This window comes from Micromesistius poutassou (genome assembly GCF_964030765.1).
Source record: "Micromesistius poutassou genome assembly, contig: SCAFFOLD_1282, whole genome shotgun sequence".
NCBI lineage: Eukaryota > Metazoa > Chordata > Actinopteri > Gadiformes > Gadidae > Micromesistius > Micromesistius poutassou.
The window spans coordinates 1-15,337 of record NW_028177179.1 but is presented as its reverse complement, the minus strand read 5'-3'; the positions used below and the strand labels follow the sequence as shown (position 1 = coordinate 15,337).

General features: G+C 48.7%; 2 protein-coding genes across 2 annotated transcripts; one reads left to right on the top strand and one right to left on the bottom strand.

Annotated features, from left to right (window-relative positions):
• Nucleotides 1-264: 264 nt before the first annotated feature.
• On the bottom strand, nucleotides 265-10,831 carry LOC311376690 (calsequestrin-2-like; the record flags this gene model as incomplete). Its single annotated transcript, XM_084491187.1, has 11 exons — nucleotides 265-1,020; nucleotides 1,760-1,834; nucleotides 2,234-2,334; nucleotides 2,892-2,946; nucleotides 3,229-3,274; nucleotides 3,580-3,710; nucleotides 4,180-4,253; nucleotides 5,811-5,919; nucleotides 7,511-7,611; nucleotides 8,112-8,196; nucleotides 10,580-10,831. 11 exons carry the CDS (start codon nucleotides 10,829-10,831, stop codon nucleotides 643-645), a joined length of 1,407 nt encoding a protein of 468 aa, XP_084347313.1. The 3' UTR covers nucleotides 265-642.
• Nucleotides 10,832-11,901: 1,070 nt separating this feature from the next.
• Nucleotides 11,902-15,122, top strand: LOC311376688 (protein O-glucosyltransferase 1-like; the record flags this gene model as incomplete). Its single annotated transcript, XM_084491186.1, is given in 6 exon segments — nucleotides 11,902-12,010; nucleotides 12,533-12,632; nucleotides 13,441-13,534; nucleotides 13,536-13,585; nucleotides 14,559-14,694; nucleotides 14,997-15,122. Coding segments are annotated over 6 exon segments (582 nt in total). The 5' UTR covers nucleotides 11,902-11,934.
• Between the last annotated feature and the right edge of the window lie 215 nt (nucleotides 15,123-15,337).

Genomic DNA, 15,337 nt, shown 5'->3' with positions numbered 1-15,337 from the left:
AAAAGTCCACCTCAATCGCAGAGTGTGCTTTGTTGCCAGGGTAACGCGCAACGAGCGTTTGTGAACGCGATTCCGACGTTGGCAGATGTTTGCCCAACGCTGCAGAGGTCTTTCCGATGAGATCACACTGCGTGTTCTCATCGCTAGAAATCCCCGAAATCCCTAGAGAGGGATTTCTGTTCAGTCCCCGCCCCTAAACCTAAATATTGGCCACGCCCCTTTTTGCACTACTCGTGTTGATATTGACCACCAGTCGCAGACCAATACATCTTGTGGTACTTTATTGGCTTCTCCGCAGACAGACGGATATCTTATGTTGTTATATTCTACTTCAATAGACCTTAAAAAAACGAACACGCTTACCTTAAATTGCATGAACACACGCGGTGCTACAGGTACATTTCAGTTAGCATGAATTGCTGTATGCTTATCGTGGTATTTTGTACTGCGCTAAGCTCACATGCCTGACCCCTGACCCCTCTGTGTTAATAAAATGTATTTGTTTTCTATTGCCATTCTATTCAAACTTTGGCCCAAAACAGAAAAACAGTTACTAATTTGACTTTGCTACACGAGTACAATGAAAAAAAAATTCAGATTCAACTCCATAAACGTAGCTAGACATCGGTTTATCGCACGCGTTTAGACACAATAAACCGACGTTTTATACGATAAACCGACAGCACTTCCGAACTCTGAACTTTTATTCCTCGCTGTCGCCTTCTTCTTCTTCTTCTTCTTCTTCGTCTCTGGCGTAGCTGCCGCGGGCGTCGTCGTATTCGTCGTAGCCTCCCTCCTCCTCCTCCTCCGCCGCCGCCGCCGCCGTGGGGTGGGGGCGGCTACCACCGCGGCGGCGGCGGCGGCGCGTTCACGCTCGCGCCCGCGCCCGCGGCCGTGTCCGGAGTCGTCGTCGTCTTCCGTGTTGACCTTCCCCGACAGGACGTCCTCGATCCAGTCCTCCAGCTCCTCGGCCGTGGGCAGGTTCTCGTCGTTGGACATGTCCAGCCACACGCTGTCCGCCTGAAACACCACCGTCACGGCAGGGGGGGGGGGGGGTTGGGGCCAGGCTGTAGCACTAGCTAGCTAGCGCTGGCCAGGGCTACCGCTATCCAGAGCTAACGCCGTGAAAAACTCTGTCGCTGTCAATGGCTACTGCTACGAAAAGAGGCCAGCTAGCGCAGTCAAGGGCTACCAACCGCTATCAAGAGCCGATGCTATCAAGAGCTAACGCTATGAAAGCCTATCGCTATCAATGGCTACTAAGAGGTAACTCTATGAAAAACTGATTATTAAGAAGCAAATACTATAAAAAGCTACCGCTATCAAAAATGGCTACTGATATCAAGAGCCAACGCTATCGAGAGCTAACGCTATCAATGGCTACTAAGAGGTAAAGCTACGAAAAAATGTTGATTAAGAAGCGAATACTACAAAAAGCTACCGCTATCGACAATGGCTACCGCAGTCAAGAGCTAACACTATCAGAAGCCGCCGCTATCAAGGACCAACACTATCAAAAGCTAACACTGTCCAACGGCACCACACCTTGTGCACTTGACGCTATCATGACCCTACGTCAGATCAAATATAAAAAAACGGCTAAATGTAATCATTAGCCCCCCAGATCCTTTCCGTGACCTCAGCGATTCAAGACCCTACCGACGGCCAAGCGATTGACTGATTGGCTGAAATGACTCTAGGAAACTGAATGTGAAGGCACCACTAGGGACGACCACCAGGCTGGCAGCGCTATACTTACGTCAGTGACGTTCACCACCCCGATCTGAGGTCGAAACAGGTCCAGCCTGAAGGTCTTCTCCCAGTAGGTGGTGAGCTACAGAGAGGAGGAGGGGGTGGAGGTGGAGGAGGAGAGGGGGAGCAGCTCTTTGAAGGAACGGACAACGTAGGCGTAGGAGTTTGACCTGAATGATCCATGGATTAAGCGGCCGTTCGGTTCATTCGATTTATCACAATTATTTATAATAAAACATGTCTCTGGCTTGTCTCTGTAGAACCAGCTACCATTTCACCACATCAGAAATGCAGGATCTATACACCATTAAGCAAGTAAACAACTGCCAAAATATGTATTTTTTTCGCCTTTCAGGTATGTTCTAATTATTAAGTCGTTTGTCAGAATGGCTACTTTGGGTTTGGGTTTCTACTTTGTCGGCAGTTGACCCCGCTGCCGCTGCTGCTAAAACAGGAAATAGGAAGTGACATCAGCGGGTACCAGAGGGAAGTCGTCGGGGTCGATCCACATGATGCTGAGCTCGGGGTTGTTGGTGTTGTCCCTGGCGACGTCCTTCAGGATCTCCAGGAACTCGTAGCCGTCTGAGGACACCACGTGCAAAGGGGAGTCAAGGTCAGACAGACAGACGGACCAGGCACGCGCTGGTTCTCAGGGTCTCAGGGTTGCGGGTTCGACTCCCGATGTCCACAGCTTGACCCTGCCCCTCTTAAATTGACCCCCTGCTCCTGAGTGACCCTGGTCCTCCTACCTGACCGAAGGACGCTTCTGGGTAGAATCGTCTCTCTGACCCTCATGAGGGCAAAGTTAAAGGTCCCGTGACATTGCCACCAGGTGTTAGCCGTGTGATTAGCCGCCACAAGCCGTTTTGGAAATCTGCCCCTTATGACATCACAAGTGGGCGTGTCCACCTAGATGTGTGTGCTGGATAGATCGGTCCACCAGCCCTACCCCAGTGGAACCGTAGCAAACGTTAGCTCATCTAATCCGTCACACATCTAGGTGGACACGCCAACTTGTGATGTCAGAAGAGGCAGATTTCCAAAACGGCTTCTAACGGCGTATCACACTCACACCTGGTGGCATGTCATGGGACCTTTAATGTAAAAAATATATATACAAAAGAGCTGTATGCTCTCACCAGGGTCTTCCTCTTCTGCGAAGGCCACGATGTGAATTCCGTCCATGTCGTCCTCCTGTGGTAGAAGGGTGAAAGGTTAGGATTTGGGTGCGCTTGTTTCGTTCGTTTGTTGCTCTTATTGTTTAGGGACACATGCAGACATTGTGTTGTGTGTTGTTGTCAGTTATGAACAGATTCAATCTGAAGCACTCCTGAATTTGGCGAACCAACCAACTGGTACCACTAGACTAGAGCCACGTTGTGAGACTTGAATGCAACTGAACATGTCTGGGAGGTAGTGGTTAGCTATTAATAATTGATTCCGTGTCCATCATTAGAACTCAAAACATCAACTCACCCAAGTCTCGAACATATTCTCCGCCCGCAGCTTTCTTAAGGTCGCCCTTGAGGATACAAAAAAATAAAAACGGCAGTTGGAGAAAACATTTACCGATGCAGGCATCATTTATATAAACAGACCATTTATTTTCGAGTATTTTCCAGTTACTTTTGTGTGTTCCTATCATTTTCCCTTTGTTATATTACCTATTGTAGCTATAAAAGCTCTATTTTAAGCAGCGCACCTGTAAGCCTCTAAGCAATTTCCACCCGGGATCAATAAAGTTTTGTTCAAAATGAATCCGAAAAAAAGAGCCCGAAAACGGAAACACAGCCCCGACAAACCGCAAAGCCACCAATCAGAGCCCACCTCCTGTGTTGCTGGACGTACTCCACGATGTCCATCTCCGACAGGGGCCTCCCGGGCAAGATGGCGGGCTCCTCCATGAAGGGCTCGTAGAAGTTCACCTCGTTCATCTTCAGGGAGAGGTGCTTGGCGACCTGTCGGTAGCCGTTTCACGTTAGCGTCAACGTTGTACGTAATGATTTTGAAGTGGGATAACATTTTAGGATACAGTTTGTGTTACTTTGTGTAATAGTGTACGTACAATGCAATGAACCCCCACTGTATTAAGTTACATGTGGTTCCAAAACGTTATTACACATTAACTTATATGTAATAACTATATTAATATTAACTCATATTAACTAATATTAACATTGAATAGTATATTGAATTGTATATTGTATAGTGTATTTACGCTTCAACAAGACAGTGTAATGTTTAACCAAACGTATATTTTCTATCTTGAAAATCATTATTTAATCAGGTGTTGTAAGGAAGGAATTGCAGCTTTGGAAAAATGTGTTTTTTTATCGGATAAACATGAACGGAATACATTGTGTTGGGTGGCTGTGTTCGTTCACGCGGTGTGTGTCTCGACTGTGGTTTGCCCTTGTTAGCACTCACAGCCTTATCAAACGTGGCAAAGAACTTGATGTAGGGCTGGAAACGTTCAGACGCCTCCTGGAAAGATTTATAGTCTGATACACAGAGAGAGAGAGAGAGAGAGAGAGAGAGGGGGGGGGGGGAAGAGTGAGAGAGGGAGGGTGGGGAAGAGAGAGAGAGAGAGACAGAGTGAGAGGGAGGGAGGGAGGGGGAGAGAGAGAGAGACAGAGCGTGAGGGAGGGAGGGGGAGAGAGAGAGAGAGCGTTGGAGACAGAAGAAAGGAAAAGATTTATTTAAGAGGGTGGGGCCGTGCAAGGCAGAACCAGAGAGAGAGAGAGAGAGATGAGAGATAAAGAAAGAGAGAGAGAGAGGGAGAGAGAGATGGAGATAGGGAGGAACAGAGGGGCCGGATGATTTACGGAGAACGACATTTGATACCAAACCAAAGGTCAGGGCGGAAAAAGCTGAGATGCTGAATAATACCAATAAATATCAGAGATAAGAAGAAGGGGAACCAGTAGAGGGCTGGGGGGGGTGGGGGGGGGGGGGGAGTGAATTTCAGACTGGGACGAAATCATTCGTATTCCAGCTGCACCCCAAAGACAAGAGGCCAGCCCCCCCCTTGAATCCGATCCGTTTCATCCGATTTCTCGGCATGACGTCCCCCCCCCCTTCACGCCGCGTTCACACCACACACACGTCCGTCCACAGACGACGGCGGGCGTGTCTGATGTACGGCGGAGTCGTCTTTGCCGACGCAGCCTGAACCTGCAGCCGATCGAATCGCTTCCCCGCTAACAAAGCCGGCGTTTTCCTGCTTCTCCCCATCCCTCTCTCTCTCTCTCCCTCTTCTCTCTCTCTCCCTCTCCCTCTCTCTCTATCTCTCCCTCTCTCTCTATCTCTCCCCATCTCTCTCTCTCTATCTCTCTCACCATCCCTCACTCTCCCCCCCCCCCCTCTCTCTCTCTCTCTCTCTCTCTCTCTCTCTGTGTGTTGGGGCCTTAATGGCCGTCGGGCCCTAACGAGCAGAGCTATTTAAAGGCTCCCCGGGAGGAAACTCCAAGAGGAGCCGCGCCAATCAAGTGTCACTCCATTGGTCACCGCCCGGACTCTTCAATTAAGCCCCCACACCTCGTTAGTGACTGGTGGGAGGGGAGGGGGGCGGGGGGGGTGGCGAGGAGAGCATGTATGCGCGCATATACATGTACATGCATCGTGCACACACACATACGCACACAGACACACAGACATGAATATATGTAAAGATGTACAGGCACACACATACATATACACACATGTATAGACACACACACACACACACACGTACAGACACACACACATAGACAGACACACACCCAGCAGACACACATGTACAGACACACACACACACACGTACAGACACACACACACACACGTACAGACACACACACATAGACAGACACACACCCAGCAGACACACACATGTACAGACATATAGACACAAATAACACATATACACACACACACACACACATAAACACATAAACAGACACACACACACACACATAAACAGACACACACAGACATCTACAGACAGACATGTTCAGACATACAGACACACACACAGACACACACATACACACACACACAAACGCGCACACTGTCAGACTGACAGGAGTCGGCCCCCTTGAAGTAGCCAATCAGGCGGATGTCCTCCTCCATCCTCTCGAAGGCACGCAGCTCCATGGCGTTGCTGATCAGCTCCACGGGGTCCTCCAGCACCTGGGGCGAGAGAGCACACCGGGAGTGCTCTCTCTCTCTCTCTCTCTCTCTCTTTCGCTCTCTCGCTCTCTCTCTCTCGTTCTCTCTCTCTCTCTCTCAATCACTCGCATAGACACACTCTCTATCGCTCTCTCTATCTCTCTCTACCCCTCTCTCTCTCTCTCCCTCTCTCTCGCTCTCTCTCAATCACTCAGACACACACACACACACACACTCTCTCTCTCTATCTCCCTCCCTCTCTCTCTCAATCACTCAGACACATACACGCACTCACTCAGTCACTCAGCCACTCACACACACACACACACACACACACTTGGTCACTCACACACACACACTTGGTCACTCACACACACACACTCACACACACACATCTACTCAACCACTCACTCACTTACTCACACACACAAACACACACCCACACACACACACACACACACTCACACACACACATCTACTCAACCACTCACTCACTTACTCACACACACAAACACACACCCACACACACACACACACACACCCACACACACACACACACACACACCTGCTGTCTAGGCGGTATCGTGTGTCCAGTGCTTGGAAGCCGATAGCACTGGGCTCGCTACATTCCGCGTCCTGTCCGGACAAAGTTACGTTTCAAACGTAACGTTACCCCCGTCCCTCCAACCGTCAGAACGTTTAACGAGCTGAATGATTACACTTTAAGATATATATTTTTACCGCCGTTTGAAATGTAAAAATGCCGTGCAGGATGTGACACGGCAGAAACATGACCCTTTGACCTCTTTGTTGAAAATGTTAAATTCTTCCGCTAATCCTGTGTTTCTGACAACCACCTGTCTAGCTATCGAACCCATATTCGCATACCGGTGCTGTGATTGGTTCATTCGACTTGTGATGTCACAAACTCTCCTAACAGGACTCCTTATATGGGCACTCCTTATATGGAGATTCCAGAAGCTTTTCCCCCTCTTTGGTGGTAGATCTTGAACAATGTGGGGGAAGACTTCTACGCCTAAAACACGACATAACGTCTGTTACCGTCAACGTCAAAGAAACGTACGACAAACCGACCATGAGACGACCCCGTTCAGAGTTCACCTAGAGACTCTGCATAGCCACCCCCCTCCCACCCGTCCTACTTGTTGTATGTCGTACGTCCTGGTACTTAATGTACGCACCTATTGTATGTCGTATTTAGTTATGGTACTAAGTTGTGTACCATCTGATCCTAGCTATCTCTGTTGTACACGGGGAACGGGTTAACCTAGTGATGGTTAGTGTATACGGGGAACGGGTTAACCTAGTGATGGTTAGTGCTTGGCACTTGATTCTATGAACATCCTTACTGTACCCACAGCGATATATTGTTGTTTTCCCGGGTTGTATCACAAAGGCGATTTCATTGGTGTATTTTGCGTATATATTTGCATAACGCGATCTGATTGGCCCGACGGATCCGTCGCCTGCCTGAAAAGTCGAACAATTTTGTCTCAACTTTTTTTGACGCAACGACAACGGAGCCGACGGAACGGACGGGAACCCACAATGCATTTCGAGAGCGGCCCCCCATGAACTCAACACCACTCACGTCCAGCAGGAACTCCACCAGCGTGTCGGCCGAGAACTCGCCGTCGAACTCGATGACGCGGTCGTCCTTGAAGACGTACAGCGTGCCCAGCTCCTGCAGGCCTGGACCCCGCGGGAAGGAGACGCCGTTTTGGATCACAGGGTTTGTATTAAAGGTGACGTGTTATGCGTGATTGGCCGTTCCAAGCCGTCTCATCTCATCTCATCCGTCACACATCTAGGTGGACACGCCCACTTGTGATGTCAGAAGAGGCCGATTTTCAAAGCGGCTTGTTACGGCTAATCACACTCACACCTGGTGGTATAGGTATATATGGTGGTATGTATGTCTCCTTTAAGCTAGGGCAGACCCCTGGAATTGAGATACGTTTGCCTTTGGGCCAAAACAAAATAGTTATTACTCTAATTAATATTGTACGTTTTCACTGGAAATGACTCAAAAGGGTCCGCAAAAGTCCACCCTTTTACTCTAGTTAAAAATAAAGCAGCTTCTACCGATATGCAACAGGGCATTCTCTGCCCTGATTGGTTCCTTCTACCTGTGATGTCACAAATTGCTAATACCGTGCGGTAGTGCGTGGGTTTGAGCAAAGGAGACGTACCGAGTTTTCGGGCCACTTTGGCGTCTTTCTGGGCGTCCACCATTCCGAACCCGATGTCTTTGTCCTCCAGAACCTGAGCGGTCAGCTGGGAATGAATGAATGAATGAATGAATGAATTTTTTTTTTTGGGTCGTAACCAAAGGCAGAAGCTTCAGCTTATATCAAGCCCCCCCCTTCTCACATTTTTAAGAGTAACAAACAAATGTCATACATACTGTGTTTGCATATACATGCATACACTTACCTTCATACATACATACACGCCTACACATACCCATAAGGGTCAATACTTCCAGTACATTTCCACCATAAGATGGATAATATCCTAAATAATGACGATAAACATAATGAGAATAACGATGTTCATCATCATCACCATTATCAACATTCTCATAGAGTGATACTACTCAGCTGGGAATTAGCAAAAAGGATGGATTAGCGTTAGCGTTAGCATTATCGTTAAGTGATATTCATCCCCCAGACTTTACCCTCGAGTACGTTGACATTGTCTCGGTCATCCGTGAACCAGAACAATATGGTGGTCATCGAACACAGTTCAAAGTTCAAAGTTCAAAGTCAGCTTTATGGTCAATTCCAAAATATGTGTGAGACAAATAGAGGAATTGAAATTGCGTTTGTCTCTGAGCCATGGTGCAATAAGTACAAAAGGATCAAATTAGGTAAAATGAATAAACAAAGTAATATTTACAATAAATAAAGGGTTAGTTAAATAATTCTGAATAGTGCAAAGGCAGTCAATCATAAAACCACAAAAAAACCAAACCTGGCATCCGTATGGTATCAGAGTTGGCTAATCACAAATATTAGGTTTATCTTTGTGTCTGTGTTTCTGTGTGTGTGTGTGTGTGTGTGTGTGTGTGTGCTTAGAATGCCAGCTTTAGGGTAGGCCTTAAAGCCCTCAGGTGCAACAGAACTAATTTACGCAAACAAGACAAGACTAAACTCTGTAACTGTAGCTCATGCTTGCATGGGGAGCCTAACCGCTGATTTCCCGATGCACTAAAACTTCGGGAGCAAAGCTGTCGTCGTACCGTAAGGTTCCGATAATTAGGTTAAAAAGCGGAGCGCATGTCAAACTGAACAGGCAAGTCTCAGTGATATCTGGTTCACAGCCAGGCGGGAGAAAATAGTTTTGGGAGCAAGCTATAATTAAAAGAATGACCTAGAAACGTTCCCTGGACGCACGCTAACCACATAGGAGCGTTTCTCCACGAGGGCCGGATTCACCGTTTGACGGGGGCCCGAAATTTCGGAAAACTCGAGCATTGCTAATACCTCGCACGGAGGAACGGTTCGGAACGTCAAACGGGTGAAATGTTAACGGTGACGCTAAGTGGGTTGACGAGGACGAGGTCAGGCGGTTTGTTCGGGAGATTGCTTGACATGTTATGACATGTTAGCTTAGCGGCGTGACAGCAAAATCGGAGTCTTGTGAATACTTACAAGCTTAGGAGACACTTGGTACATGTTGACTGACACATGATATGCAGCGAGGTGTCTGCTGCAGGATGGAAAGATAACCTCGGCCTGGCTGGTGATAATAATTGTCTCTTTATCTTAGAGGAACTTATACTACTTAGAGAACTTAGAGAACTTATGTTGGACCAAGTGCCACAAGTGATTGATTACACAGAAAGAGGAGATTGTCTCTACTGCCATAACAATGCTGACACTATTCCGAGCCATTCCGTGTTCTGCTTTATTATTCGACTGTTAGATATCCCGTTCTATTCTATTCCACCATCAATTCTACTGTATTCTAGTATAGTCTATTCCGTTGTATGATTTATATTCTATTTTGTTCCATCCAATTAAATTCAATTAAACTCAATTAAATTCAATTTATTAAAGTAATTCACTTCACTTCCAACCCCACCCCCCCACCCACTTAACCCCACCCAACACCACCTCTGTCCTACCCCAAGCACCACCCAACCCTTACCCCCAGCATCACCCAACCCCACCCTTACCTCCACCCCCCCTTACCCCCACCCCCTCTTACCCTCACCCCCACCCTTAACTCCACCCCCTCTTACCCCCACTACCCTTAACTCCACCCCCCTTACCTCCACCCCCACCCTTACCTCCACCCCCTCTTACCCCCACACCCTCTTACCCCCACCCCCTCTTACCCTCACCGCCACCCTTAACTCCACCCCCCCTTACCCCCACCACCCTTACCTCCACCCCCACCCTTAACTCCACTCCCCTTACATCCACCCCCCTTACATCCACCCCCCCACATTACCTCCCCTACCCCCAACCCCACCTCCACCCTTACCTCCACCACCCCCCTTACCCCACCCCCTCTTACCCCCACCACCCTTACCTCCACCCTCCCCCCACCTCCACCCTTACCCCCCACCCCCATCCCTTACCTCCACCATCCCTTACCTCCACCCCCCACCACCCTTACCCCCCCCCCAACCCCCACCCTCCACCCTTACCTCCAGCACCAGCTCGGCCATCTGGAACTGCTTCTGCAGGGCCTTGCTGGCGGGCAGCGGCTCGTGGTAGAAGAGGCACATCATGTCGTGGCGCCGCAGCGCCTTGCGGTAGTTGCGCTCGTGCACGTCCAGCACGCGGTCCCGCCCGTCGAAGTTGGGGAACTCCAGGCCCTCCTCGGCCCAGCCCAGGCTGACGAAGAGGAGGCAGCCGTGGGCCAGAGCGCAGAGGAGGCCCGGGGGGGCAGGCTGCATGGTGGTGGTGGTGGTGGGAGGTGGTGTTGGTGGCGGTGGTGGTGGTGGTGGAGGAGAAGAGGTAGGACTTTGTTTCCACGGCGATGGGTCTCGATGAGAGCGCTGAAGGTCGCTTTGGTTCCCGTTCCGTCGTTTGAGTCGACCCGACTTCCTGCTGCGTGGGACGGCGGCGTGTGGCTGGCTGCCCCGGCTCTTCAGGAGCCTGCTCTGTGTGGATCTCTCTCTCTTCTTTATCTCTCTCTCTCTCTCTCTCTTCTTTATCTCTCTCTCTCTCTCTTCTTTATCTCTCTCTCTCTCTTCTTTATCTCTCTCTCTCTGCTTTATCTTTCTCTCTCTCTCTTCTTTATCTCTCTCTCTATTCTCTCTCTCTTTGCCTTTCCCTTTGTCTCTCTGTCTCTCTCTCTCTGTCTCTCTCTCTCTATTCTCTCTCTCTTTGCCTTTCCCTTTGTCTCTCTGTCTCTCTCTCTCTCTCTCTCTCTCTCTCTCTCTCTCTCTGTCTCTCTCTCCAACATGTCTCCTCCCCATCACCTACTATTGTAATCTATCTTGGGATGAACCACCTCACTCAATTCTTGTGGAACTCTTTGACATACTTAGACGTGAGAGTGAGAAACTACACTGGATTTGCTCCTTTCATCCTGCCTTATTTAAAATACAACAACAAAGTTCAGATTCATGAAAACAAAAAGTTAACTTCTAAAACATGTGATAGTAGTGTGCAATGTTGGGGGGATGTGATAAATAAAATGGATCTGTTTGTACCAGCCGGAAATATAAAACAATATAATTGAGAAAATATTTAACATTTAGGCACCAAATTACCAAAATAGAAATGTGCATCGTGACCTTGTAGTTGTTTCATGTATGTTTTTCTATTTAATAGTAAAACGGTTAAAACACTGCCATCTGTGAAAAGTTAAAAAAAAAAAAAAGCTCGCATTGCATGTAATTACGGTAGTCCTGTGGCCGGTGCGCACTACCGTAACGCCGACACAGCCCGTACTAGCTGAGGGCCGATACAGCCGGTAGCCCGATCCCTTCCTTACACAGACACCACCAGTCGATGAAAAACCCATCAGTCACAAGTAGACGCGCCAGGGAAAATGGAGCTTCTTCTACGGCCGGGGATAGTGTTGCTCTTCCTCCCGGTTCTGCAGCTGTGTGTGACCGGTGCATCAGGTAGGAGACCCGGCATGAAGGAGGCCAGTGTACCCCCCTGGAAGTGAAAGATATTCTAGCATTATCTAGTTGGCTCACTACTAGCGATCGAGCTATAAGCGCGATTTCTCTTTTGTTATGCACTTCCTTTGCAATAAGTGTGTCAAACTTAATAGCATGGGTTTATAAACTAAACGTAAACACTGTATGGAATGAAACCATGCAACCACGTACTTACACACACACACACACACAGACACACACACACCACAACACTGTCTTCTGTGCTTGGGTAACCTTAGCGAATGCAAGTAACTTTAAACAACCAGTCCCCATTATATAGACTGTTATAGACACATATACCGTTGATGTGTTTAAGTAGCCATAGATATAGCCTACTGTACTTTTCTCAAGTCCTCCTGGGTCCTCTAAACAGACCATCAGATACTTAAGGAGGGCTTATTGATATGGGATTATTGCCAGCAGGCAGGTGAGCGCCACTAAAATGCTTACATACACACGTGTATATGTGCTTCCCTGCAGGTAAATCAGACAAGCAGTGGCCAAACATTCAAAGGACCATTTCAAGAGCTGTGGAGGAGTACGCTCCCTGCAGTCCGGTCAACTGCAGCTGTCATCTGAGGTGAGTTATACGGTCGGCTACCTGTTCTTGTCCTGGCTGTAATCAGTAGATACATGTTGTTGTTTCTAGTTCAGCAGTCATCCACTGGTCTCAGGACCCACATGTGTCACGAAATCATGACCCAAAAATATATTTTTGTATTATATATTTATAAAAAATATTTATTTACCATTACTGCAGTGATGAACAATGTCTATTGTTGAAAACACAGTTTGGGGCGGAAGTCAATAAAAAAGCCATTGAAAAATGAAATAACATTGAAACGTTTGTTTATTCTTGGACTTCTTGAAGCTTTGGCATATGCTCCGCGACCGTTGAGAATCCTTGTTTTGGTTCATTCAAAATGCTGACTTTTGTTTATTATAACTGATCCTAGATCACTATGTGGTCGTTTGGCGAGAGCCTCTTATCCGAAGCGCCTTGAGCAATGAATAGAGAGACGGGTCATTTAGTGGCAGGTTGGGGTTTATCTCGGAGGAGAAGGAACCTCTCAGGTGGTGGAAGAACGCCCTAGATGCTAGATGGTGCTTATGCTTACTAGGGGATCCAGGTCAGGCCCAAGAAGCCACCATCTCACACATTCGTGTTCACTTTTTAACTATTGAACTAACTTACTAATTTACTAATTGACACAAAAAAAGTGGCGTTAATCTATCACTCACCACTAGAGGGCATTTCTTAACTATTTAACAAACTGCGACCACAGTTCGTAATCACAGCATACCGACCGATCCTTATCCTAGCTCCTCCTATCCTAGCGTCCTAGCGTCCTAGCTAACTCCGTTTCCCGCCGGGTTTTTTTTCCCAGGGTCCTTCAGGACGACCTGCGTCCTTTCCAAGGGGGCGTGTCGGAGAGGCTGATGGCCAGCACCGTGCGTCGTGGGGTCGGGACCCACTACCAAAATCATCGGGCACAAACTTTACCGCGAGAACAACTGCATGTTCCCAGCCAGGTGAGAGACTCCCGACACCGAAGATCCGGTGGGGTGGCAGTAGCTCAGGAACAGGTACGGCGGGTTGAACTTGTAACCGGAAGGTTTGCTAGTTCGATTCCCCCGGGAGTGTCGAGGTGTCCCTGAGCGAGACGCCTAACTCTAAATGCTCCCGATGCGCTGGCTGTCGCCCCTGCATGGTCGACTCCGCCGTCACTGTGTGAATAGAAGATGGTTGTAAGTCGCTTTAATGAAAATGGCCCAACTCGAGGGATGACACAAAGCGTGCATTTGAAAATATCACTGCACGCAATTGGATAACACTACGACCAATCAGAGGAATACAAGGGGTGACGTATCCAGACCAGCGGAGCTAACCAATAGATAAGACTCTCGCCGTATTAAAACAGCTTTTGGCCAACGCTTTTGGCCCCGCCTCTATCAGATACAGCGATGTGATTGGTTAATGTTCGGATCCAGGGGAATCAGGGAGTGAGTATGTTGCTCGTTCCCAGAGTGACTCGCTAAGCAAATACAAATTGTGCTCTCGCGAGAACGCTGGGTCTCCAGGGAAGCCCCTTGCATTCCCAGCGAGCGGAGTAGAAGTTGATGGACTAACATCGACCAAAGTAGAAGAAAACCCTATTTTCTTTTTAATCTTGTTATGCGACGGCTGCAGGCTTCACACTGAAAGTCAAAGTAGAAAGTTCTCTGTAAATCCCAGATGGGAAATTTGGCTGTCAAAGCGGAAGTTCAAAACAAAAACATGTGCTACTTTATATTCTGTTACTTTCTCATCGAACAGAACGGAGAGAAAACCCACCTGGGACCCGGTTCTGTCTTCTGCCTGTTCTTCGGAATAACTCACCTGTGTGTGTGTGTGTGTGTGTGTGTGTGTGTGTGTGTGTGTGTGTGTGTGTGTGTGTGTGTGTGTGTAACTCGTGTGTGTGTGCGTGTGTGTGTGTGTGTGTGTGTCTGTGTGCCTGCCTCTCAGGTGCAGTGGAGTGGAGCATTTCATCCTGCAGGTGATTGACAGGCTGGCCGACATGGAGATGGTGATCAATGTCAGAGATTACCCACAAGCCCCGGGCTGGGTGCAGCCCACCTTCCCCGTCCTCTCTTTCAGTAAGGTTAGCTTCCACCGCGCTCCGAGAGAAACACAGAGCGCCTCACAAGAAGGACGTGTGTGTGTTTGATGACTGTGTGTATGTGTGTATGTGTTGATTCTGTGTGCGTGTGTGTGATGACTGTGTGTGTGTCAGTACTATGTGTGTGTTTGTGATGACTGTGTATATGTGCATGTGTGATAACTGTTAGTGTGTCTGTGTGTGTTGATTGTGTATGCGTGTGCGTTTATGATGACTATGTACATGTGTGTCTGTGTGTGTCTGTGTGCCGACTGTGTGTGTGTGTGTGTGTGTGTGACGATCAGACGGCGGACTATCAGGACATCATGTACCCCGCGTGGACGTTCTGGGAGGGGGGTCCGGCGGTGTGGCCCATCTACCCCACGGGGCTGGGCCGCTGGGACCTGATGAGGGACGACCTGGAGAGGTGAGGCTCCACCCCTCTCCCCCTCCCCCCCTCCAACCCTCCACCCCTCCCCCCCCTCCACCCCTCCCCCCCTCCAACCCCTCACCCCTCCCCCCCTCCATCCCTCCATCCCTCCCCCCCTCCATCCCTCCATCCCTCTCCACCCCTCCCCCCCTCCATCCCTCCCCCCCTCCCCTCCCACCCTTTGCTCCATTTTGACCCTAATGTAATAATATAGAA